Source organism: Nycticebus coucang, chromosome X, assembly GCF_027406575.1.
Source record: "Nycticebus coucang isolate mNycCou1 chromosome X, mNycCou1.pri, whole genome shotgun sequence".
Lineage (NCBI taxonomy): Eukaryota > Metazoa > Chordata > Mammalia > Primates > Lorisidae > Nycticebus > Nycticebus coucang.
Window position 1 is genome coordinate 124,762,497 of NC_069804.1, and position 27,524 is coordinate 124,790,020.

The 27,524-nt window shown below is 37.1% G+C and overlaps 1 protein-coding gene across 4 annotated transcripts in view; it reads left to right on the forward strand.

The window, feature by feature from the left end:
• The window catches only part of LRCH2 (leucine rich repeats and calponin homology domain containing 2), a 250,428-nt gene that overhangs the window by 77,851 nt on the left and 145,053 nt on the right, over window positions 1–27,524 (forward strand). For all 4 annotated transcript variants that reach the window (XM_053580439.1, XM_053580441.1, XM_053580440.1 and 1 more), the window contains exons 6-12: window positions 5,109–5,242; window positions 10,418–10,505; window positions 11,045–11,156; window positions 11,728–11,825; window positions 11,913–11,971; window positions 13,725–13,832; window positions 21,492–21,557. In XM_053580439.1, coding sequence (XP_053436414.1) covers window positions 5,109–5,242; window positions 10,418–10,505; window positions 11,045–11,156; window positions 11,728–11,825; window positions 11,913–11,971; window positions 13,725–13,832; window positions 21,492–21,557 — 665 coding nt within the window. The remainder of the gene's footprint in view (window positions 1–5,108; window positions 5,243–10,417; window positions 10,506–11,044; window positions 11,157–11,727; window positions 11,826–11,912; window positions 11,972–13,724; window positions 13,833–21,491; window positions 21,558–27,524) is intronic.

The window sequence follows — 27,524 nt, forward strand, 5'->3', positions numbered from 1 at the left end:
AATATGGATGACCATACTTTCACCCTGAGTCTGTATTTGTCTTTTAAGTTGAGATGTGACTCTTGTATGCAACAAATATCTGGCTTGAGTTTTTGTATCCAGTCAGCTAACCTATGCCTCTTTAGAGGACAGTTTAAGCCATTCACATTGATGGAGAGTATTGATAAGTCTGGTGGAATTTTGGGTATCGAGTTTTTCAAAGGTCCAGTGGACATTTTTAATCCTTTCGCCAGTGTGGAAGTTGGAGTTTGATCCGAAGTTTCTGAGTGAGTTTACTTTTGTGGTATAGGATTGGGTTGGTCATTGTGGAGGATAGGTCTGAGAACATCCTGAAGAGCTGGTTTACTTACGGCAAATTTTTTCAACATATGAATGTCATTGAAGTATTTAATTTCTCCATCATAGATGAAACTCAGTTTAGCTGGATACAAGATCCTGGGTTGAAAGTTTTTTTGCTTTAGGAGATTAAAAGTTGATGACCAGCCTCTTCTTGCTTGAAAAGTTTCAGCAGAGAGATCTGCAGTTATTCTAATATTCTTACCTTTGTACGTTATAGTTTTCTTTTGCCGGGCTGCTTTGAGAATCTTCTCTTTCATGTTAACTTTAGTGAAGCTAATTATGATATGTCTGGGAGATGGCTTATTGGGGTTGAATCGTGCTGGGGTTCTGAAGCTGTCTGCTCTCTGAATTTCAGATTCTCTAGGCATGTCTGGAAAATTTTCTTTCATAATTTCATCTAGAAGGGCCTCTGTGTCCTTGGCAGCCACTTCATCATTCTCCGAAATTCCTATAACCCTTATGTTGTTTTTTTTCGAATTATCTGAGAGCTCTCTGAGTGAGTGATCCGTTTTTGCTCTCCATTTCTCTTCCTCTTTGAGAGATTGGGAGCGTTCGAAGACTTTATCTTCAATGTCAGAAATCCTTTCTTCTGCTTGCTCCATTCTGTTACTGAGGGATTCTACTGTATTTTTCATATCTTTGAGGGCTGTAAGTTCTTGTTTCAGTGTGTCTAAGTCTTTGGTGGTTTTGTCTTTAAATTCGTTAAATTCTTGAGACAATTTTTGAATTCCTCCTCGAATTCCTAATTCCATTTTATTAATCTTGTCTGCAAACCAAATTCTGAATTCGACTTCTGACATCTCAGCCAGTTGTTTATGAATGGGATCTTCAATCACATCTGCCGTATCTTTTCTTGGGGGGGTTGATCTATTCTGGTTATTCATGTTACCAGAGTTTTTCCGCTGATTCTGCCCCATGGTTTACTCCCTTTGGTTTTTCCCCTGGGGTTTTATCGAGGGCCCGTACAGTGTTGTGGCCTGAGAAACTTGTGCCCTGTCTGGTGTGGTGGAGCAAAGTGGTTCTGTCTCGTTTACAGCTGGTTTCTGTTCGATCCTATTGCAACTTCTACTCTGGCTTGAAGTCTCAGCTGTGTGGAAAAATCAGCAATTAAGTCACCCCGCCTGCCCACCTCTGGCCCCAGTTGGAAAAGGGGAATCAAACCTTCCTACATTCGCACACCCAGGGCACCGCCTGAAGAGTCCTCAGTCTATTAGCCCAGTTCAAAAGGTCCGAATCAACTGTCTCAATCAGCACTTGTCTCGGGTGGAAGGGTTCAAGAGGTCTCTGGGAACTGGATCACAGGGGCCTGGTGACTCCTCTGACACAGCTCACCCCAGTGCAGCGTGAAGTCAGGAGGAGCCACCCAGCAAACAGAGCAGTCTGGGAAGGTTGATGTCTCCTTCCCCACTTTGCCCCTCCGTCGGGACCCAGTCACTGGTATCTCTGCAGATGGCTAACCCAGTTGCCTGCAGTGAACAGACACTCCAGGGGTTTGCACCTGCCCGAATCGCAAGGAAGTCTGCCAGGCCCCCGCAGACTGCCGCTATCTAGCAGGAGGAGATGGGGCCTGACATCTTTGAGTGTTTGATGCAGGTGATGGGAAGGAGGTGTTCACTCAGGCTTAGCCCCGTCCCTGATGCATGCTGCTAACAGAACAGAACAGAACAGACAACTTTGTGAGGTTCTGTCTCTGTTCCTGTCGTCGCCTACAGAAGACGGGCTGTTTTGAGTTCAAACGTCTTTGCTGCTGGAGAATTGCGTCTGAACACCTCTCTGGGTCGGCCCCGCCCTGGAGGCTTCCGGGTTTGTGAGCCGTGTCACCGGTGGCCTCCTCTGGTTGCCCAGGGAGACAGGGGGTGTGGCCTCAGAATATCCAGAAGTGAATGTTCTTCCGTTAAAGAAAAAACGGCTGTTGATCTACCTCCATGGAACTGCTGCTCTGGTGTGGGCACTCAGGCGACCCTTTTCTCCTCTGTCCGGCGCCCCAGAGTCCGCACAGAGTGGCCGCAGTTTGTGCTGGGTCCACACCCCTTAAGAGATCCCCCAAGAATCAGAACTCTTGGGGGATGGGACCCCAGACCCCGATTGGGAGTGGGGCGGGGGGAAGCTAGAGTTTCATTCAGTTTCACGCAATACTATGGTCCGGGGAGGGCTCCTGCACTGCACCGCAGGGAAGTGCCGCCAAGGCTTGATTTCCCCTCAGCAGAGTGCCCTCTCCTCGCTCACGTGTCCCAGAGTCAGCGCTGACCTGACGCAGGTCAGGCACTGTGCACTCCCCTCGAGAAATCACCCAAGGAGCCGAACTCCTGGGGGATAGGCCCTCAGACCCCGAGTGAGAGTAGGGGTTCTCAGCTCTCAGCGGGGAGGCCAGAGTCTGATTCAGTCTTGGGCCCCGTATGCCCGGGTAGGGTTGCTGCACTGCACCGCAGGGAAGTGCCGCAAGGCGTGACTCCCCCTCAGCCCGGTGCCCTCTCCTCACTTGCGCGCCTGAGAGTCAATGCTGACCAGTCGCAACTCGGGGACTGTCCACTCCCCTTGAGAAATCACCCAAGGATCCGAAGTCCTGGGGGACAGGCCTCCAGACCTCAGTGGGCGGGAGGGGAGCGCCGGGGATTCAGGGTTGCCGGCAAAGGATTCCCAAAGTTTTATTCAGCCCTATGTCCGGCAGGAGAACGCCGCGGCACCCCAGTAGGGGAGGTAGGTCCAGTTTTTAGAAGGTCTCTCCCGTGGAGTGTAGTGGGAGGGCCTTTAATTTCTGCCCGCTTGTTCAATTGTGGGGCTCTAGAGCCGGTCTCGTGGGGGAGGGGGACTCCCGTCCGCTTGGTGGTGGATTTTGTACCTTTTGTTTGCGTCCTTGTGATCACAACTTGCCTCAGCGGTGTTGATGTGTGTTCTTCAGCCTTCTCTCTTGGTGAGGCTCAAGTCCACCAGGATACTTACTAAATTCCTGTCCCTTAACTCTCCTTCTGGACGGGAGCCTTTGTTGAAAGCTGGCTTCAGTCCGCCATCTTGTCTCCCCCCCCTCTGGGTGTGTACTTTGCTGGAGGTCCATTGTGATGGTCAGTGTGAAGCACGGGTCTGCGTACTTCCTGCAGAACTGGTCATGTTGTGGTGAATTTCCTGAATATTTGCATGTCAGTAAAAGATTTGTCCATCAAATTTGAAACTTAGTTTGGCAGAATATGGAATCCTGGGCTCAATATTGTTTTGTTTAAGAAGGTTAAAGGTAGATGACCATTCTCTTATTGCCTGAGAACTTTCAGGTGCAAAGTTCACTATCACTCTGATGGATCTTCCCCCGTAATCCAATTGGTGCTTACTCCTGGATGCTTGTAGAACGTTCTTGTTCATTTTTACCTTGTCCAGGTTCCTTACAATTTGTTTTGGAGATGCTCTGTTTGTATTGAGATGAAGTAGGGTTTGATATTCCTCTAAAAAGGAGTGTGATCTTTGGTGATCCTTGGGACATTTTCAGTTATGATATCTTCGATTAGGGCTTCCATGCCTTTGACTGTCTCATCTTCTTTAGGGATACCTGTAATTTGTATGTTTGTGTACTTTGTGAAGTTTCATAATTCTCTTAAGAGATTGCTCTGCTTTTTTATTCTCTTCTTTTCTGCCTCTTTAAATGCCTGAGTTAGCTCAAGACCCTTATCTTCTATCTCTGAGATTCTTTCCTCATGGTGTGATCTGTTATTTAAACTTTATACTGCATCTTTAAGTTCCCTGAATGACTTTTTCAATTTCTTAAGCTGTGATATAACCTTTCTAATTTCATTATGTCTTTCATTCATTTCTTGGGTCTGTTTTTGGATTTCCTTTTGATTGTTATCCACATTCCCTTCAATTCCCTTTATTGTTATTGCCTTTCATAAATTCCCTTTCTAGAATTTTGTAATTTCTTTATAGGTGGGATCCTATGTGGTAGCTGCTTTGTTATCCCTCAGGAGAGTTGATGTGTTTGGTTTTTTTATGTTGCCAGAATTTTTTTTTGTTGCTTCCTCCTCTAGTGTTTTCTTCTTATTCCCTTCCTCCCTCTTCTTTCTCCTCTCTCATCCTCCTCCTTCATTTTTCTAATCTACGTGTTTGGGTGTTGAAGGAAACTTGGCTCCTGGAGTCTCCTGCTTTTTCATTGTGCCCTCCATGATTTTTCTGGGCCAGGAAATCCATGTTGGTGGCTGGAGTTTCTTTACTCCAATGTTATTGAGAGCGGCTGCCAAGGAGATACCTCTAGTCCCCTGTCTTGGAGCCCTGAATAATTTCTTTTATTATTTTATTGTAATAAGCTTACTATCATACCTTTCAACAAGTTCATTTTTCCTATATTTACATTCTTTTATATATATTTGACTTTTCTAATGTTTGTGGCAAACATTTTAATGGTTCTGATGAATTACAAAGATTATTTCCTCTGTTGTTACTTTTCTAATGAACATATTGCTGTTCATTTTTTCTAATAAAGCTAGCTGTCATGAATTATAAATTTTATATTGTTTAGTGTTTACATTTTTCCTTTATCAAGAAAACTTTCTGAGATATAGAAAAAGTAATTTATTTTTTCTAATAACAGAAATGGCAATAGAATTTGGTTGGTATCAGGATTGTCAGATTTTCCCATGTAGTATTGGAAGTACAAATTATTTAAATGTGCGAAGTATCAATCAAGATTGTGCTGTTTTAACATAATTAGAGATTATTTAAAAAGTATAAATGGATTAATACCATCTGTATTTGGAATGACATAAGTATATTTTATTATTTATTGACAGATATGTTTAAAGGGCAAAGTACATATATTTAAGTATTTAAACATTCAAGCATGTTGCAGAATGGATAAGAAACCAGATTCCCTGGATCTTCCATCATTAAGTAAAAGAATGCCCTCCCAACCTCTCACAGACAGGTAATATAATATTGTTAATTATATTTGATGGTTACTATTGTCCTCTCTTTTATAAAATAAATTCATTAATATTTAGTGTGCTGAATATATTTTGGCTGATTGGTCAGCATTAAAATCAATAATTGGCTGAAACTGAATATCACAGGTATAGAGTGAACTTCTGGGACACTACAATCAATCTGAGATTTTTTTCAAAGAAATAGAAAAAGTTTTAGTAGAAAAATTATAAATGTTTGACATAATCTAGAAACACTGTTTCTTAGTATGACAACTGTTAATTTACTTTTGTAATAACAAGGGTAGTATTTGGCTTGGAACTGAGGTTGGTGGAAGAGTAAGACATTTTGGAGATACCCATTTTCTTTTTGTCAATTCTTTGCATCTGTATAAAAGATGGTATATCTTTGATGTTCTTCATGATTTTAGTGTTTTTCCTTCCATGAGATTTTGAAATAGCATATTCAATATTGTTTTTTGTTCCTTTTTAAAATTTTAACATATTTCAGGGAGTAAAGTTTCATTCCATTACGTGTATGTAGTGTATGGTGGTCAATATTATGTTTTAATTTATCCTTTCAAGAAATAAATTGGTTTGAAAGATTTTATGAAAACATAATTCCATAGGGTGAGACCACAGAAAGATAGACTATACATCTGGGTAAAATAAAATTATATATATACTTACAGTGTTGTTATTGAATATATGATACATTTTAGATTACTTCATATGGCAATATAGTAAGTATTATTGTTAATACCACAAGTTCTTGAATTCCCAAATAGGACTTTTTAATAGCATATTTATATTTCTTCATTAGAATTAAATATCTAACTATGAGATTAATTTCTTAAAGATTGATTTATTAATAATTTGAATCCTAGTAGACCAAATAATTGTACAAAAATTAGAATTAATACATATTCTAATCTCTATTAATCTGTTTTATTTTTATTTTAGAATGAATTTACTTTAGTCATGGCAGTCACTGTTTTATTCATTGATTTTACAAATATCAGTTGTATGCCTTGTGGTATCTTTTGTTGGATATTACATTTACTGGTCTTGGCCTTCACAGTGCTTAGAGTCTAACGGAGCAGGAGTCAGAGAATAAACATAAAAAAAAATACAAGGTATCCCAAAAGCTGCCCCTGAAGTTGCCCTATGTAGGGAAAATTGGAAATTTTAGCTAAATATACCTTTATTTACAAAATATTCATTGTAACATTTTACAAAATATTTACAAAGAAGTGGCCAACACATAGAGAATATTTTGTAAAAATTTGTAATGAATATTTTGTAAATTAAGGTGTACATTAGCTACAATTTCCCATTTTCCCTATGTATGGCAACTTTATGGTAAACTTCTGGGGTACCTTGTGTGTGTGTGTGTGTGTGCGTGTGCATGTGCAGAGGCACATATATAAAATTTCAAACTGTAATGAGTGCTGTGAAAGAAAGGAACATAATACAAAAATGTGAATAGGGAATGTCTCTTTGGGAGGATGAAGTTTTAAGTCAAGACTCAAATGAAGAAAAGCCACCTGCTTGAAGTGCAAGGGGAAAAGCATCTTGGGTGGAAAGAATGACATGTACAAAGGCCTCAAGTCAGGAAGGAACTTGATGTACTTGAAAAAGTAAAAGAAAATGGGCACGGTTGGCGCAGAATGGCTAAAGGGAACAGTGATTCAAGTTGATTTTAGATAGGTAGTAAGGGGTGAAGTCATGGTGGCTTTGTAGGCTATGGTAAAAAGTTTGAAGTTTAATTAAAGTACAATGGGAAGTCATGGAATGGTTCAGAAAATGATCTGATTTATGTTGTAAAATATTATTTTGGCTCGTAGGTGGATAGATTGGAAGTAAGCAGATGTAGAAGCACAGGGACTAGTTCGGTTGTTGCAGTACTGCCAAGAGATCAAGAGGTCTGGAATAGAGATGTACATATATAATTTTTAATTTTCTACTAACTCATTTTGAAAAAAGTAAAAAGTAGGGGTCGGTGCCTGTGGCTCAGGGAGTAGGGTGCAGGCCCCATTTACTGGAGGTGGCGGGTTCAAGCCCAGCCCCAGCCAAAAACTGCAAAAAAAAAGTAAAAAGTTGGAAGTTATTTGAATAATACATGTTATTTACCCTGGTATATTCAAAATATTATAATTTAACATAATACTAGTGAGATATTTTACATGCTTGTCTTATTAAATCTTTGGAATCTGGTATGCATTTTACATTTAATGTATGTCTTTTTTTCAACATATACATGTATTTATTAGGTTTCCATTTTTTTTGCCTTCACAAAATTAAAGCTTAAAATTTAATAACAATAACAATGTTTCAGATAAGGACTAGAAACAAAATCCTTGTAAAGAATGAATGAACATAAATACAACCAGGAAAGGAATCAGATAATTGCTACATCGAAATATTAAGCAATAACAATAATAATGATAATAATAATGATGCAAAGAAAGTAACATTCACATTGTCAAATAAGAGTATGTCTATTATAGAATGCTTTGACTCTGAGATTCAGTATGGAGTCATCAGTTAACTTATGTTTTTGTAAGAATCCTATGTATTCAATTTTGATATGAAGACAATTAATGACATGGTAGAGCATGGGGGAAGGGGAGATCAGACAGAGAAGGAGGGAAGGGGTGAGGGAAAGGAAAAGAAATAAACAAACAAAAAAAGATAAGAAAATAGTGACTAATTCTCACATAAATTGGATTTACTTTTGACCAAAGTACGTTACTTAAACATTAATTTTTAATTCAACTTGTTAATATGTTGTTTAGGATATTGACCCTCATTTATAAGTGACATATGTTTGTAATTTCCCCTTTATAATAATATATTTTCTCTAATTTTAGTATCGAGTGTACCCAGATCAAGTAGAATGATTTTGCAGTATTTCTTCTTTTTCTATTGTCCATAAGATTTGGCATGATCTGTTTTTCAAAATTATCTTTTACTTTTATTTATAAATGTTAGTTGTCTATTTTTTGAGACTTAAAAAAAATAATAAGAATTTATTGTGTGTCTTAATTTGGACTGGGCAATATCCATATTTGGCTATTAGCTCCTTACTGCACCGGGCCGGGCAGATCTGTAGAGTTGGATTTTGATTGTGCTAATTTCCTATTCAAAGCCTGTATTGAACTACTTAGAAAATTCTTGTATGTGCTTTTCACTTTCATACTCAGATTCTTGGCTGTGTGGTTTTTACTACCTAGAATGCCCTTCCATGTCTTGTCTATTTTGTAAACTATTCTACATAGACAGGCTTTATAGTACATAGTAGTTACGTATATTATGTTAGCTTTTGGAGTCAGACATAACATGGCTTTGATGCCCTTTTTTGACTCTTAATGACTATGTATTCTTATGTCTTAATGTCTCTCATCTTCAGTTTTCTAATGGGTAAAAAGGAAATGATCACACAGGTGCTGTCAAGATTAAATGAAATAATGTGTGTAGAGAACATTTCTTCAGTAAACAGATAATTGTCCTTTGCTACAAATTTGTGGACGTATTTTGTGCAGTAGAGTCGGATGAATTTCAGCTCTAATCATGGTTTAACCTTTTAATTCTTCTGTGGCCTTGTGTAAGTTATTTAACTTTGCTAAGCCTATTTCATTATCTAAAATATTAACCATACCCACTTCATAGGGTTGTTATGAGAATTAAATGTGTGCTTGGCAATTAGATAAAAAACGGTAAATGTTATAATTTTTCTTCTTGGGATATTATCTTTTATAAGCTTCATTATCCTCATTTGTAAAAAAAATAATGCATAAATGTAAAACTGTTAAGGATTATGTATAAAATAGGACATATATCTCGTATAGCACACTGTAGGCACTCAACAAAATGCTAGCAATTATTGCTTCTCTTCATCCCTCAAGACTAAATTTAAATGTCACTTTCCTGGGTGAGGCTTTTTCTAACCTTACCAAGGAGAATTAGTTGATAATCAGTTGATATCTCTTTTCTCTTAGCACTTGGTATTTACCTTTGGCCAAAAATGTGAACAGACTCATTTCCCCTCTGAGAACCCTTTGAAGGCAAATTTTTTTTTATTCATTTCATCTCAAACATTCAGCATAGTGCTTGGTAGGTGCTTCTCTAAATGTGATATACTTCTGAAAAGTACAAAAACCAGTTTTTGAGCATGAAGTTGTTTTCAGGAGAGGAATTAAAGTAGCATAGTAATCAAGATCAGAGATTTTTAGTGCTGGGTAATCTAGGGATCAAATTTGGATAGGTGTCTGCAAGTTGTGTGTCCTTGGGTATATTGCTCAATTCCTTCTAAGCTCAGTTTCGTCATCTGTAAAATGAGAAAACATCTGTAAAATGAGAAATGTGCTAGAGTTTTCTGAAATATGTAAGATATTGTCTTTAAAACATTTAGCACAGTTCTTCATACACAATAAGCAGTCTTTGTGAAATGTGTGGTAAATTTGCAAATTGAAGTGAAAAATTCTTTATTATCTGGGTTGGCATACTTTGTCATTCAGAAATTTTCTTTTTTTTTTCATTCAGAAATTTTCAAGGACAATTTTAGCCGTAAACCAAAATAGCTATGTATTCAGTACTTTGCAGACTTTTTTTTTTTTTTGGCTATTTTCTTTTTTTATATTTAATAGATGGATATTATTTATACAAATAAAGCATATTTTTAGAGCTAATGAAGAGGAAACTGTATAAAGTTAAGAAATATTTCAAAGTCCTGTGGTAAAATTTGTCAAACCAATGAGAAAAGTGGGTTTCTTATCAAGATGTTTTTATATAGCAAGGCAGGAGAAATAATAGATTATTGTTTAATAGTTGACCCTTTACAACAGGAAAAAATACTGCATGAATGACATGAATAAGATCTTTTGTAGGGTGATTTCTATTTTCTTTTTTTTTTTTAATTAATTTTTTTTTAAATTTTTTTTTATTGTTGCAGTTTGGCCAGGGTTGGGTTTGAACTCACCACCCTCAGTATATGGAACCAGCACCCTACTCACTGAGCCACAGGCACTACCCGATTTCTGTTTTCTTACTCATGCCCTTAGGGATGTTTAAACACCAAAAGTATATATTCTGCATTATCTATAGAAATTTTAGGTCAAGTGTGCAATATTTCTTGAAGAATAAAACCCTAACTGCCCTTAGGATTTCTATTTCCATAGTATGGAAGATTTTTATCCAAATAAAAATCATGGCCCTGACTCTGGAATTGGAAGTGATAATGGGGAGAAACGATTATCTACAACAGAAGTGAGTCTTTTCAATCGTTGATCTATTTTATCTTACAATTTTATTAGAGCTTTGAAATAGAGACACTTATACACATTTGACTTTTAATTTTTCTTGAAAAATGATCATTATTATATTTTGTGACTTCAAATGAAAAAGGACATGCAGATTTTTAAAAGTAGAAGAGTAAATCTTAACATTAATTTTTGATTTGAAAACTGGAAATGTGCCAAAACATTTACATTCTACATTTACCAAGTTTCGCAAATACCCCTGTAATATGCACCACAAACGCCGGAAAGGCTATGTTAACCACTGTGATAAAAATGTGTCAAATGGTTTATGAAGTGAGTGTATGATGCCCCATAATCATATCATTGTATACAGTTATGATTTAATAAAAAAATTAAAAAAAAATAAAATATGGATCATAATGGCAAAAAAAAAAAGAAAACTGGAAATGTAAAGCAGTTATTCTATAATTCATATGTGAAATGAAAGCAACATACTCCTTTCATGTTTAAAACAGCTCAATTGTACTTTGTATTTATTCTTTTCAGCCATCAGATGATGATACAATCAGCCTTCACTCTCAAGTCTCAGAATCAAATAGAGAGCAGACGTCAAGAAATGACAGTCACACAATAGGAAGTAAGGCTGACTCTCAGAAAGGTAATTTTCATGTACATAGCCCACATTAAGAATGGGTCGTTTGGTTCTGCACCTGTGGCTCAAGCAGCTAAGGCACCAGCCACATACATCTGAGCTGGCCAGTTCGAATCCAGCCCAGGCCTGCCAAACAATAGTGATGGCTGCAACCAAAAAGTAGCCTCACAGGCATGTGTAGTCCCAGCTACTTGGGACGTGGAGGCAGGAGAATCACTTGAGCCCAGGTGTTAGAGGTTGCTGTGAGCTGTGATGCCATGGCACTCTACCCAGGGTGACAGCTTGAGGCTCTGTCTCAAAAAAAAGAATGGGTCTTTTATTAAAAATGGGTTTTGAAAATTTTTTTTTTTTTTTTTTTTGTGGTTTTTGGTGGGGGCTGGGTTTGAACCCGCCACTTCTGGCATATGGGACTGGCGCCCTACTCACTGAGCCACAGGCGCCGCCCGGTTTTGAAAAATTTTTATTATCTTTAGCCGACTCTTGCGATGAGAAAATATACCTTTATTCTAAGCAATGCAGTATTATTCTATACACTGCAGTGTATATATTTTTCTAATAAATATTTACCTATATCTAGACCAGGAGGTGTATGATTTTATTGACCCTAACACAGAAGATGTAGCAGTTCCTGAACAAGGTGATGCACATATTGGATCATTTGTTACTTTCTTTAAGGTAAACAAAACTTTAAACACATATCATGTTCTCCTTGATCTTATAAAAGTGGACCATACGATTTAAAATAACTTTCTTTTATATAAGGGAAAAGAAAAATGTTCTGAAAAATCTCAGAGAAATGAAGTATTAGGAGAGGCAAAAAGGTAAGCACATGAATTCTCAAATTGAAATGTTGCTTATAAATGCTTGAAATGTTCATTAAATATTCTTACTTGAAGTACTTGAAAAAATATTTTTCTTGTTCATTTACATGTTATATTTAGAAAGTTAATTCATAAATACTTCATTTGTTCTGTATTCTTCAATTAAACTCAAAATTATAGCAAGCACTTAAGTTGAATGTAGGATATACACTTTTTTTCTCCCTGACGTGTAATGATAATATCTCCTATATACTGAGGAGGACCATACATTCATTTAAGCTATTAAATAACCTTTTAAAATAAATGGTATTGGTATCATTTTATCAATACCAGAATCTCAGCGTTTCAAATGTCTAGAACTCAGGTGTTCTATCTCTTGTTGTAATACACTATATTTCATCAGGCTGGATGTGACAATTTTAAAGGTATTTACTTCTGTACTTTATTAAAATAATTGTGCTTTGGATGTTTTCTGTATCCTTCGTCTGATAAAATAATGATGGAGTGTGACCCTACTACATTTTTTAATGTACTCTTTTCAGGTTGCTTCTTTATGCTATGTGCTTTCCCATTTAATCTTCACTAAAATCCTGTGGAATAGATATTGACCTAATTTTTATAGATGAAGAAGATGAGGTTCAGAGACTTCAAGTTTTATGCCTAAAATTATTTAGCTAATGTCCACTGGTCTTTTTGATCCCCAGACTTTTTCTCTACATTGTTCTCTCCGCCAAGTCATTTGGTAATTTTAAAAGCAGTTAGTAATTAATCATCCCTGATGCTATATAAGGAGGTGCATTGCTTTGCCTTTTTTTTTTTTGGTAGAAACAGAGTCTCACTTTATAGCCCTCGGTAGAGTGCCGTGGCATCACACAGCTCACTGCAACCTCCAGTTCTTGGGCTTAGGCAATTCTCTTGCCTCAGCCTCCCAAGTAGCTGGGACTACAGGTGCCCGCCACAATGCCCGGCTATTTTTTTTTTGCAGTTTGGCAGGGGTCGAGTTTGAACCTGCCACCCTCGGTATATGGGGCCGGCACCCTACTCACTGAGCCACAGGCGCCACCCGCATTGCCTTGTCTTATACTCTTTAAATTTCATTCTTCTCTTTCTCACCTTAGTTAATGAGTTACAGTTGTCTAAACTTGCAGGAGTCACCTGGGGCATGTAAGATGTGGCAAAGATATAGAGACTCACAGTTTGATACTGTTTTTAATATAAAAACACCAGAGTTTGGAGAACAATTTACTTAAAATTTTTTTCCTCTTTGAATGATAAAAATGGTATATTTTAATTAATATTTTCTGGCAAATTTGCTAATCTTATTTTGTATTTTCTTATTTAGACTGTATAAGAGACCTTTAAAATAAAAATGAATAAACTGATAAAAGCACAGTGGTTCAAAAAATGAGAAAAATTTATAACGTTTTAGATATTTTTATAAAGTCAGGTAATATACAGCTCTGTACTCAAAGCTGGGGAATATACATTCTTAAATTACTATGGCCATTACATATTTCAGAAATTAAAAATGGTCACATATTTTGCCATTATGTGTTAGTCATAATATAGTCAGTATGCTACATTTCATGTTTTCCTTAAATATTATTTTTTATTTTCATATTTTAAACACAAAGGACATAAAGATTTTAGCCTTTATGTGATGTTAAAAACAAAAATGGTTTCTATTTCTAGAAGCTGGCATAAAACATAGTCTGTCTTACTTTTTGGATAACCACGTTGTGTCACTTTTCAGACTTGAGAAAGAACAGTTGCTTGCAGAAGAAGAAGATGATGATTTAAAAGAAGTAACTGATTTGAGGAAAATAGCCACTCAGTTATTGCAGCAAGAGCAGAAGAACAGGTATTTTCAGTAATGAGATTTGAACAGGCAAATGTTATAATCATTAAATCTGATTATTTAAAGATTACCAAATAAAGTATATGAAGTTTTGAGTAACAGTAGGGCCCTCTTAAGATCTATTTTAAGAGACTAACTACAGATTAAACATCCCTAAATCCAAAAACCTGAAATCTGAAATGCTTCTGATCCCAAGTATTTCAAATAAGAGATATTCGACTTATACTAAAAGACACTAGGAAATATGACAGAAATGTAAAATTACGTTTACAACTAATAGAATATACTCATATTAATATGTAGTCTGTATATTTAATATTGCTTAGGTCTTATTTATTTCTGAGTGCTAAATCATATTTATTCATTGATATTCATTTTAGTGTACAGAAGTATTATTTATATTGTAAGCATTTTTTTCAGGAACATGTCATGTATATAGTGTACTTTTTCTTAAGTCACATTCTGAACTACTTGGGATATGTATAACTTCTTTGAATTGAGTTGAAGTATATAGTGGCTAATTAAATCAGTGTGATTATTTAAGGGTCACAGATTCACTTCGGTCTGTTTCTTGGTCAATGACCGTTTCTGCCCCTGGTTAGGCTGTCTCCAAATACAAGTCTTTGGCAATGAAAAGGACACTTGTGTGAATGAACATAAAATTAAGGCAAGGCTGTTTTTAATACAGGAAAAAGTTCTGTGTGCTGCTGTGGGTCAGCTATTATTGCCATCTTCATGTACTAAAAGTACTGCATTTATAGTTTTTAAATAATGTATATCTAAGTTTTTTATGTTTTATTTTGAGAAAGTTAGAATAATTTGGGTACATTTAAGATGGAAAAGTAGTAAGTATTTTGCTTCACTTCTTCAAAGCAATAAATGTTTATGGATAGGATGACTATGTTTTGAGACATTTCAAACATAAATATACTGAAATTTGTTTAAATATGCCCTTGAAGATGGGGTGCGGTGGTGGGTGCCTGTAATCCACTACTCAGGAGGCTGAGATAGGAGGGTTGCTTGAGCCCAGGAATGCGAGGTTACACTGAGCTATGATCAGGCCACCGCACTCCAGCCTGGGTGACAGAGTGAGACCTTATCTCTAAAAAAGTATTTAAAAAGTGCTTTGATAAATACTCTTAAAATTATTAAATGACAAATATGTGGTTTTTAGGAGCAATCTGGATAAATGACTAATAAGCGAAATAGCCACTTAATATCGTTTTTACATTGCTGTTTCATTTTAAAAAGTCAGGCCAGGGATGGCGGCTCACTACTATAAGCACTTTAGGAGACCGAGCAACATGTCACGGGCCTGTATTCCTAGCTACTTTTGAGAGGGATGGGAGAAACAGTTCAAGGTTACAGTAAGCTGTGATCACCTCACTGCACTCTGACCAGGGTAACAGAATAAAACCCTGTCTCTAATAAAAAATAAATTTAAGAAATCATACTGTAAACCACACTGTTTTGTATCTCTTCTGTATCTATTGTAGCCTTATTCCTAGTTGACATTTTTCTTCTATTACGATTTTTGTCACCCTTTTTTGTGATGTTTATCTTCTAATATTTTCCTATGATTCATTTCTAATGGCCCTTTTAAATTGCCTACTTATGAGACTGTGTGTTTTTCCCTCTCCAGTATAACCTAAGTGTTGATCACTCCATGTTTTAAAACTTTAAGAGGTTTGATGAAGCAAGCAACCACCTGCTCTGTGGAGCTTACAAAATTAGTTGAGTTTCTATTCCTCTACCTAGCAGATGAAATAATTGTGTTTATCATTATGGAAAGAGAATATTTATTTTTTAAAGAACCCACAATATCCATTTTTTTCCTTGGTGTTATGAATAGCATTTGAATATATAATTTTAATTTTTAACATTGCCATATTTTCTATTTCTACTGGTATATTAGTTTTTTATCTATCAATGTGACTTAAATTATTCTTATATCTATTCACATAACTTAAAATATCTGTCTACCCTAGATACAATATGGACTGAGTAGTTACTTTTTATAGGTTTAGTTTTTGTGATAGTTTTGTAATCAGTACAAAATCAAACGCAGCACTATGCCTTGTACATAGTAGGTACTCACTAATGCTGTTTTTAATTAATTGATTGTAAAAATTAAATCAACAAATTTAGAGCTAATAAAACTCATAAATTTAGATAAAAATTATATGTTGTTCCTAAGTAACTTGTTATTCTTCAGGATGGATGTAAAAGTAATTTCTGTCTTTCTCATTCTCTTCATCATCCTTTTTAGATGTTAGCTTCTAAGGATATAAGAACTTTCTAGATTAAATATTAATATACAGTGATACTAATTTTATACATATACTAATTATGCCTAGCTTTAAAAGGCATTGAAATATAGTAATCTGGTCAAAAATGAAGAGCACATTTTATTTTTAAAATATATAATCTATTTAGAATTTATATTGGGTCCCTAGCCAATTCTGTTAATGGCTCAACTGGATCTTAGAAATTTTTCATGCTGAATCTAGTGTTCTTTCCATTAAATGATCTTTTTCTTTTTCTTTTAAATTGAGACAGAGTCTCACTTTGTCACCTTTGGTAGAGTGCTCTGGCGTCATAGCTCACAGCAACCTCAAACTCTTGGGCTTAAGTGATTCCCTTGCCTCAGCCTCCTAGTAGCTGGGACTACAGGTGCTTGCCACAATGCCCGGCTATTTTTTTGTGGTTGTTTAGCAGGCTGGTTCCAACCCACCAGCCCTGGAGCATGTGGCCGTCGCCCTAACCACTGAGCTATGGGTGCCCAGCCCATTAAATGATCTCTTTCCTTCTTAAAATATGTTGCTATTGCTCATTTAATTAAAATTTGTTTTGTTTATTATCACAATACTTGAATTTGAATGGCTCCAAAAAACATCTGAGAGTAATCCTATATAAGGATATATCCTGCAGTGGATTTGCTATAAAATTTATAGTTTCTCTGCTTATAGATTTTCCTTTTCATTTTGTATTACTGTGTTTTATATCCCAACTTATTAATGAAGGTTCTGAAATGCTATTTAAAATTGCAGACCAGGATTTGTAACATTTCTTTTTAGGTTTTAACATTATCATTATAATTTTCTTGTTTGTTGTTAGTCTTGATTAAATACAGGGTGTCCATAAAGTTCATGTGTAATTTTAAATAGCTATTTTTAAATTACACATGATCTTTATGACCACTCTATATAATTTATCTGGATTATATACCCGAAAATATAACCAGTACTCATATTTTGACTTTAAATTACTTAACTGTTCTTTAGCTACTAGTTGAAGGAAAATGCAGTGTTAGCTCTTGGCTAGAAGAAGTCATGTAAGCTTAAGTTGAGTTCAGTGGTGATTTTCTTATAGCAGTTTTGTCACTTGTTTAGTTAATAGTATTCTTAAAAATATTGTTCAGCTGGGGGCTGCAGAGAGTACCTGTAATCCCAGCATCTCTGGAAGCTGAGGCAGCAGGATGCCCATAGCCCGAGTCTGAGGTTGCAGTGAGCTATGATGAGGCCACTGCAGTCTGCATAGGGCATAGGGTCAGACTCTGTCTTAACAGAAAGAAATATCAAGGAAGAAAAATATTACTGATTTTTAGGGAATTTTATGGTAGTACTAGGTGGATGAAACTATCCTAGGTAAGTAGCAAAAAGAATGTTGTACAGAAGTAATAATCAAAATGAGTAGGAAATGAGATCAGCAAATAAATCATCAAGTCAGTAATTCAAGGGTTCAAAGGCTGAAGCCTGGTTATTTAGAAAACTGCCCCCTCTTTTTCTAATTGAGATATATAGTTTAACCTACTTTGTATTGACAATTTAAAAACCAATTTTTATTCCCTTATCAAAATAATGGATTATTATATATCTGCTGTGTCTGAATGTGTTGAAGTCCCTTTGAATCAGTGACTTTGCCTATTTAGTAAATTTTAATTTTACCTTTAGTATGATTGGAGAAATTTAGAAAAATCTGTAGTCTTTAAAAATATCATTATCTTAAAAATAATGTTGCGAGATTTCACCTACAATTAATAATATTGTACACTTAAAAGTTTTATATACTCTGTGTATATATAGAGAGAGAGAGTATATAGAGAGTAGGTCTCATGTTAAGTGTTCTTACCACAATAAAGTTTACGAAAAAGCATGTTTTCTAGAATATAAAAAGATCAAGGAAGGAGCTGAGAATAAATTTATAACATCAGAATATTCTTAATATTAACTTGAGAATAAAATAAGGGAAATTCTGTTGAAAGACAATTAAAAATTTTGATCTGTAAATTATTGAGGCAATTCTTATTTTTTATCAATCCTGTTCATGTATGTTAGTATTTAAAAAGTGGCTATGGCTCTTTTTTTTATATTACTTTTCTTATATGGCTTAATAAGCACATGTTTAACTGGCTCTTAAAATTTGGTTATCATTCTAAAGAAGGGATTAAAATATATTTGGGCTTTTGCAATAAATAGCTTTAGTTGCCTGATTTCCCATTGCAACTTTGTTCCTGTTAATTTACTCTGTATTATTTTCTGTTATGTTTTTCCTCTTTTAATTATTTTACTTGCTTTTAGGTATGTCATGAAAAGATGTGCTTCTGAGTAGTATGTGATATAGCTAAATAACAAAAAACAATTATGAAAGTCTATAATTAAAGTATAATTAAGGATCATGGAAAACAAAATCGGATTTTGAGTTTATTATTTTGGTTTAGAATTATAGAAATTATGCACATTACCTATGTCATGTGATTTTTTTTTTCCTCATCATAGGAATATTTGAATTCTAGGAGCATAATAGCATAATATTAGTCTCTAGCTTTTTAATAGCTAGGTAGTTCTCTCAATCCTTGAAATCTATCCATTCTTTCTTTTCTTCCTCTTTTACTAATGATTTCCCTGTCCTCTCAAAAACCATCTTCTCCGATCTTTTGGTTTGGTTGATGTACAGAAATGTAAATACAAGTGGTGGCCTTTAAGTTATAGAACATTATACAGTGACAAACTATTCTAGAAGATCAGAGCAGCAGGATATGCATAAAGATATTTAGAGTTTATGAAAGCCTTAAGGATTAAGGGGCCAGATTGATGAAGCCAGATTGTATAGTCTTCTAATAGATGTTTATTTATTTTTATTTTATTTTATTTTTAATTATTATTTATTTATTTATTTATTTTGCAGTTTTTGGCTGGGGCACGGCCCTTTATTTTTATTTTTTGAGACAGAGTCTCACTATGTCGCCCTCAGTTGAGTGCTTTGGCATTATAGCTCACAGTAACCTCAAACTCTTGGGCTTACGCGATTCTCTTGCCTCAATCTTCCGATTAGCTGGGACTACAGGTGCCTGCCACAATGCCCGGCTATTTTTTTTTTATTGCAGTTGTGATTGTTGTTTTAGCTGGCCCAGGCTGGGTTCAAACCCACCAGCCTGGGTGTATATGGCTGGCGTCCTACCCACTGAGCTACAGGTGCTGCCTAGACGTTTATTTTGAGTATCACGGAGTAAAACATAAAATATCAATTAATGCATGTAGCAAATTTTTTCATAGGTAAATTCTCAAATACCTAAAACATATTTTACTAGTGAGTGGATCTCAATTTTTTTTTCTTTCTGCTCTAATATGACTCATACATGTTAGTAATCACAACACTAATGAATGTTATATAGGGAGGAATCAGAATTTACCATAGTGAAGGCCATTGTACTTTGAATCTCCTCCTCCTGCAATTATTCTGATTATTTCCCTCAGTGAAGTACTTACTGGCATGTCTCCTTTAAAGAAAAAAACAGCCTTTTAAAATGTGTTTTTTTTTTTTTTTTAATAGTGGAATATATGTCATTACCTTAATTCTTCTGCATTTGAGAATTTAAGGCAATTTTAGTGTATGTCAATACAAAGAAGAATAAAGGTGTACTTTTTGCATATGATACTTTTCTTTCATACCTCACTATCACTGCTTCATAGTGAGATTCTAGATCCAAGCTAGTCAGGAAACTGGGGTAATGGAAATATGTTTATACTAACCATATTTCTGTAATTACCAACTTATATTTAGTTCATTTTGTTTTTAATTGGTCAATCTGTAGCTTTAATTTGAAATTCTTTTCTATATTCTTTTGATAATTGACACCTACAGATTTTATTTTGAATAAAAGACAGATATTTTACTTCTTATAACACTAAACTTTAAAATTGAAATTTAGGATACATCCATACATATAATATTATGAATTCTTTAATTTTCTTTCTTTCTTTTTTTTCTGAGACAGAGTCTCACTTTGTTGCCCTCAGGAGAGTGTTGTGGTGTCACAGCTCACAGCAACCTGCAGCTCCTGGGCTTAGGCGATTCCCGAGTAGTTGGGACTACAGGCACCCACCACAACGTCCAGCTATTTTTTTGTTGTTGCAGTTTGGCCAGGCCTGGGTTTGAACCTGCCACCCTCGGTATACGGGGCCGGTTACTCACTGAGCCAAAGGCGCTGCCCAATATTATGAATTCTTAAATATGTAGAGTTATTTTGTTTTTTTTTTTTTGGCCGGGGCAGGGTTTGAACCTGCCACCTCCGGCATATGGGACCAGCGCCCTACTGCTTGAGCCACAGGCGCCGCCCGAGTTATTTTGTTAAAGAAGCACAGTTAATTCATTATTTTTGACTTTGAGATTAATAGTTGCAATTATATAAAATTATGGACAAATAGCTCTCTTGTGATGGTTCATCCTTATTTTTCTATCTTTTATGTTTTCTTCAAATATAATTTCATTTGGTTACTAAAAGTTTAAGAAACTTGTTACATTTTTAAAGAATTGAACTTTAGGGCGGCACCTGTGGCTCAGTTGGTGGGGTGCCGGCCCCATATACCAAGGGTGGCGGGTTCAAGTCTGGCCCCGGCCGAACTGCAACAAAAAGAAAAAAAAGAATTGAACTTTAGCATTGGGTTTACATTTAGAATTAAGGTTTATTACTTGGCTTTTGACAGAACAATTATGTATTGATCATGATTACATCAATATACCTCCTACATGTATAATTTGCTTTGCTGGGAAAACTAAATTGAATATTATGATACCTAAAAAATACTCTATATCTCTTTATTTTTTGTCTCAGTCAAAATGTAGATATGTGCAGGGCAATAATAGCATGGCTAGAAGATAGCCAAACCTTGAGAAAGGGTCTATAAAAGAGGATGCATGGAAGAGTTGATGAAATTCATTCATTCTTTCATAAACAGTGCAGTGCACTTACTAGGGGGTGGCACCCGTAGCTCAGTGGGTAGAGCGCCAGTCATATACACTGAGTCTGGTGGGTTCAAACCCAGCCCCATCCAGCTAAACAATGACAACTGCAACATAGAAACCTGTAGTCCCAGCTGCTTGGGAGGCTGAGGCAAGAGAATTGCTTAAGCCCAAGAGTTTGAGGATGCTGTGAGCTGTGACGCAATGGCACTCTACCCAGGGTGACAGCTTCGAGACTCTGTCTCAAAAAAAAAAAAAATAGTGCACTTACAGGGATCTGATGTAAATAATATTTAAATATTGTTCTCTAGCACAGATCTTCATGGACCACATGCAGTTTATTTTCAAGATATTTTATATCATGTGTATACAATATTATCTTCGATATATTTTGTAATTAATGTGTTGGTTTACTTCTAGGATTCTTAAACATTCAACTTCTGTTATGAGAAACAAGCTGAAACAAACTGTGGAATGCGAAAAAAGGTATCAAAGTCTCTTTGGTTTTACATGTAATATTTTATAATGAGATTTGATCATCTGTTAGTGGTATTTTCATATATAGGCTTTGATTGAATAAATGTTATAGATTTAATATAACTGCATAATTTAAAGAGGAAATGTGTTACAACATGAGTTAAACTTATTTTTGATATAAATAAAATAAAAAGGCTGACTGGTCTCTTTTTATGCTTACATATACATTTTTTCTTGATAATAGAATCATTCATTTATTTATTCAGCAAATAGTTATTGCATTATTGTTACTGCCAGAAATAATGTAATGTGTTTTTTATCATTCATGTGTTTATTATCTGTTTTATTATTTACAATTTGATTTCTTTTCAATTGAGTGTTACTGAATTCTTTTATATGAAGGTATGATCTAAGTCCACATATATGGATTCCAGAAAACTATAAGGCCTTGAAAGTTTCTGTATATTCTTTGGTGGTTTGAATTTATGTTAGACTCTATTTCTGAGTCAGTTCTATGTATGCATAGTGTTCAAAGGCTAGGAGGAAGTACAGAAGTACAAAAAGAATTAACATTTATCGAATGCATGTTATATGTGTACTGTTCTTAATGGTTTAAATGTATTATCTCATTTAATCCTCACAATAACTTTGTTGTTATCATCATTTTACAAATGAGAAAACCGAGGCTCAGAATTTTTCAGAACTTGCTTCAGGTTACGTATCTAGTAAGTCACAGAATCAGGATTCAAAAGCAGGTTGTCTGATTCTAGAATCCTGAGTTTTAACATATGGTAGCAAGAACACTCAGCTTTTTACAGATCCACACATCCCACTGGATGTCTTTTCCTAGATATCTCAGTCCAAACTGAACATATTTTCCCGAAAACCTATTTCTTTTATATAGTCTGTCCTAGCGAATGTGCCACTATTTATGTTATCATCCAAGCCAGCAACTTTGGAATTACAGAAACTCCTGTATCTTACGCATTGGTCCCATTTCAATCAATCACAGAAAATTATAGCTTGTTAATGTTACTTGCATCTATCCCAACCAATTGCATTGGTTCAGGCTTTTTCACCTGGGTTACTGTAACAGTCTCAAATATATCTCCTTTCTTCAGTTTTGTCTGATAGGGTCGAATGTACTGACCCGCCCAGGTAGAACTGACCCGCCCAGGAAGGATCAACTGCCTCTCCCACCCAGGAAATAATGAATGCTCCAATCCCTGCCCCCTCAACCCTTTAAATCCCCGTCCATCATAGCCCACCTGTGGAATTCTTTCCTGGTCAGGGATTTCACCCCACCTGCACCCAGGTGGAATAAAGACCACATTACCCATACAGAATGCAAGACTCCGTTTTCCTTTCATTTCGCGCCTCAGAGTAATTTTTCATCTTTGGGTCTATTAGTGCCCTGTGCATATCTAAACACAACCTCTCATATGGTGCCGTGACTCAGATAGGGAAAAGCCCCCTTGGGGGGCCAAAATATACCCCATCAGACCCAACCAAATGGACCCTTGTGCCAATGAGATGACGGGAAAGAATTTTTCAGAATTCTCTGAAATCTTTCAGAATTCTCTGACCCTACCTAACATTCATCCATTTAATGGTGAGGTTAGCCTTTGTCTAGAATTCCTTTTCTGAACTTTTAAAACTTTTTTCCTTTCCTTCTATCTTTGAGCTTTCAAGCATTCATATATAGTCTCTTGGCACCTTTTAAAACTTTCTTTCCTTCTTCCCATTTTAGGCCAAAAATTATGGGGATCTGTATCTCTTCCAGTCATGGATTAACCTTGGCAGGCCAGGCTTGCCCATCCAGTGCTCTGTGGGGCTGGACCACTCTTGGTGGTCTGTGTCTTTTTGGGTCATGGGCTAACTTCCATGAGCCAGGCTCACCTGTCTGGTGTCCTACTGTGGGCCTAGATTCTTGTGGCTGGTTAAGGTCACACACAGAGGTCAGGCGCTCTTTGACCAAGGTCATACATGGAGACCAGGTATTCTCCCTGACCCCAGCCTCTGCAAGCCAGGCTCACTGGTCCGGTGCCTTCCTGTGGGCTGGACCACTCTCTTGTCTCTTCTGGTCTCAGACTAACCATTTACTGCCCTCCTGGGGGTCTGGATCACTTTTCTCAGCTGACGGCTACGCCAGAGGCCAGGTGCTCTCTGGTTGTAGCCTTGGCCATTTCGTCCCTCCTTTTCCTCCTCAAAAATTCTCTTTATGTCTTTGCTTTAATTTCATTTATTTTCTACCTCCAGTTTTTGATATGGGTACCATTCAGTCACGGATTCCCCCTTCTTCACTTCTAAGCTCACCTCAAGCCTAAACAGCTTTATCCTGACCTCAAACCTAAATGCCTTATCTTTTTCTGTAATACTATTTGGCCTATGTACAATCTGGATAAATGGCTCCCATTCAGGCATTTCTCATACTCCGAAGCATTCCTTCTTTGCGTTTGTCTTGTGAACCCTCTCAGATTCTCCTGACGCAGGTAACACCTGCTTTCCCTGGTCCATCTGGGGAAAACATGATTGTCTTCTTTTGACCCGGCGGACAGACCTCCCCATTCTGCCCCTCCACAGCCCTTCCTCCCTCAAATTCATTCCTACCCTCAGAATTTCTACCTGTATATTTCCTACCAGCAGAATTCCACCCTATCTTCCTCTCTCTCCACTGCCCTCCATCCACCCTCCATCACAGGTAGTAGAAAAAAAATGGTGGAACTGGGAGAAAAAAGAAACATGAGGGAACTCCAAAAATTCCCCAATGGCCCTCAGACCCCTCAGCCAAATTTTAATGATCTGGCCTTCAAGGTGCTGCAGCACCTCTCAGAACTCTTTATTGGCTTCTTCCACAAAACCCAGCTACTTCTTGAACTCCTCAGGGCACTCCAAAAGAACAAAATCTCCCCCTGGACCTTGTTTTAAGCTTTAAGCGTAGCAAACAAGGCTTTTGAGCAGAGCAGTGCCCAAATCAAAATCCAAACCCCAAACCATGTCTAGCCTGAGAAGGTCCTCACTGAAGTCTGACTGCTCAGGTCTTTCTGAAGATACGGTTTCGTAGTCACTCCCAAGACCTAGCGAAAATTCCTGACCTCCTGAGCCTAGCTGCAAAAGACTGACGATCCCTGGAAAATCAGGATGCCCCCTGGATGCCGTCCTGGAAAACTAAACTCTGGGTATTTTTGCTAGTGGAAGGTAAGCCAATCTCTTTTCTTTTTTCTAATAAACATGGGAGCAACTTTTTCCATGCTGCCACCTTATAAAGGCCCTCTAAAACAAACATCTTGGTGGTGGGAATTAATAATAATTTATTGCGCCCTCAGGCTGCTCCATCCTTGTGCTAGAATCATGGCCTCCTTGGTTATTTCCTATGATAGGGCCACTAATTATAATTTTTCTCATTCTCAGTTGTGGACCAGTAATTCTCCGCCTCATCTCCCGATTTATTAACCAGTCATTCGAAAACAACTGCTCATATCCTCGCCCTACGTGGATACCAATCAGTCCAGATTGAAGACGCAAGAATGTTCCTGTAAACGCCACTCCTCCCTTGCATTCTCCCCACCCACTCCCATTGTCTTTAAAGGCAGACCACACAGCCCCTCCCACAGTCAAAGAGACACCATGCCCATCACCCTGCCTCCTTATAATAGACTAAAAAGTCTGGGATGATAGGGTCGAATGTACTGACCCACCCAGGTAGAACTGACCCACCTGGGAAGGATCAACTGCATGTCCCACCCAGGAAATAATAAATGCGCCAATCTCTGACCCCCCCCCACCCTTTAAATCCCCATTCGCCATAGCCCATGTGTGGAATTCTTTCCCTATGAGGGATTTCACCGTATCTGCACCCAGGTGGAATAAAGACCACATTGCCCACACAGAACAGAGACTCCGTTTTACTTTTGTTTTGCGCCTCGAAATAATCTTTCATCTTTGGGTCTTTAACCTCTCATTGTCTAGCTTTAAATCTATCTTCTGCACTGTGAAAGAATTCTAAAACACAGGTTTTTCTATTTGACTCCCACTTATTATATACTAATAATTCTTCATGACTTTTAGCATAAGTCTTAAGATGTTTAGCTTAGCTGATCAGGTTGAAGTCCAGTGGGTTTCTGCCTACCTTTAGAACTTCATCTCGTGTACTTTCCTGCTGGCACCCTTTGCCTTTAGGAGTAGGACTGTATTCCAGCATGATTTCACATTTCTGTATTCTATGTTCTGGTGTTACTAGAATTTCTTTCTGTAGTTCCTTGGTCTCAAGGATTAAGGATTATTAGAAAGGAATACAGGAGTAAAAAGTACCTGCGCTTCTGGCAAAAGGAAAGACCCAAGTGGGAAGTCTCCACTTGGGTCCTTTGTCTAGGGGTATATGGTCTTGAGAATTATATTTGGCAGGGACTTGGTAGCTGGGAGACACCTTTTCAATGTGAATGAGTATATTAACAAATGAATGAATGCAGTCCCTCCAGTTGGGAGTGGAAATGGCAGGGCATTCCCTTCATGAAATTGCCCAGGCCTAGGAAACGGGGGTCCCCTTGTCCAGCCCTGAATGGGGAACCCTGTATCACTGGTCTCTCTGCTAGGATTGCCCTTTCTTCTTTTGTTCACTTAGTCTTGCAGAATTGAGTTCAAGGATGAGATTCTATTTTTTTTTTGTTTCTTTGTTTCTTTTAGAGACAAGGTCTCAATCTTGCTCACACTATTCTCAAAATCCTGAGCTCAGGAGATCATCCTACCTTATTTGGCTTCCCGGGGTCCTAGGATTGCAGCATGAGCCACCGCACTGGGATGAGATTATTTTTCATATTCAAGTCTAGGAATATTCATCTGTCTCAAATTGTAATTGAATTTAACCCACTCTCTGTTTTTGAATATTGATTGTGCTATCTTGCATTTTTGCTTTCCTTAAAGTTTCTGTTATTTACTTTCCCCCTCAGTTCTTTTCATTTCCACCTTTAGCACCACCCCCACCAAGTCCCTAACATTCACTTGAGAAGACCACAATTGCCCAAACCTCAAAATTATCATATCCAATCTTGGCCTTTCCTTCATACTACCGTTACTTCTTTTCTCATTTTTCACACAATCTCGCAATTTTTTCTTTAAAAACAAAAGAAAGGCTCGGTGCCTGTACCTCAGCGGCTAGGGTGCCAGCCACATACACCAGAGCTGTTGGGTTTGAATCCAGCCCAGGCCTGCCAAACAACGTTGACAACTGCAACCAAAAAATGGCCGGGCATTGTGGCAGGCACCTGTAGTCCAGCTGCTTGGGAGGCTGAAGCAGGAGAATCCTTGAGCCCAGGAGTTTGAGGTTGCTGTGAGCTGTGACCCCATAACTCTGCTGAGGGTGACATGGTGAAACTCTGTCTCAAGGAAAAAAAATAAAAACAAGAAAATTAATTTTTTCCTGATTACAAGAGTAATGTAGCTTTAGTGTTGGAAATTGGAGAATTTAACAAATATGAAGAAAAATAAATATCTCACATTATCTTACTCCTGAATGATGACAAGTCATTTTATTTTTCCTTTTAGGGCTTTTTTCCTGTATATGTGCATGAATGTTTGCACTACAGAGCTTTACACTGTTGCATACTCCACACTGCTACTTAGTTGTAGGTTAAGCATGTCAAATTTGCTTTCCAAAACCATACTCTTTTTATTTTTTATTTTTTTGAAACAGTCTCACTATGTTGCCCTCGGTAGAGTGCTTTGGCATCACAGCTCACAGCATCCTCCAACTCTTGGGCTTAAGCGATTTTCCTGCCTCCACAACACCCAACTATTTTTTTTTTGTTGTTGCAGCTGTCGTTGCTGTTTACCTGGCCCAGGCTGGGTTTGAACGCTAGCCTGGGTGTATATGGTACCCTACCCAATGAACTATAGGCACTGCCGCCAGAACCATACTCTTAATGTCCCTCGTTGAACTCCCAATCCTGTTCCTTCTGCATTTTTTCCCATTTTAGAAAA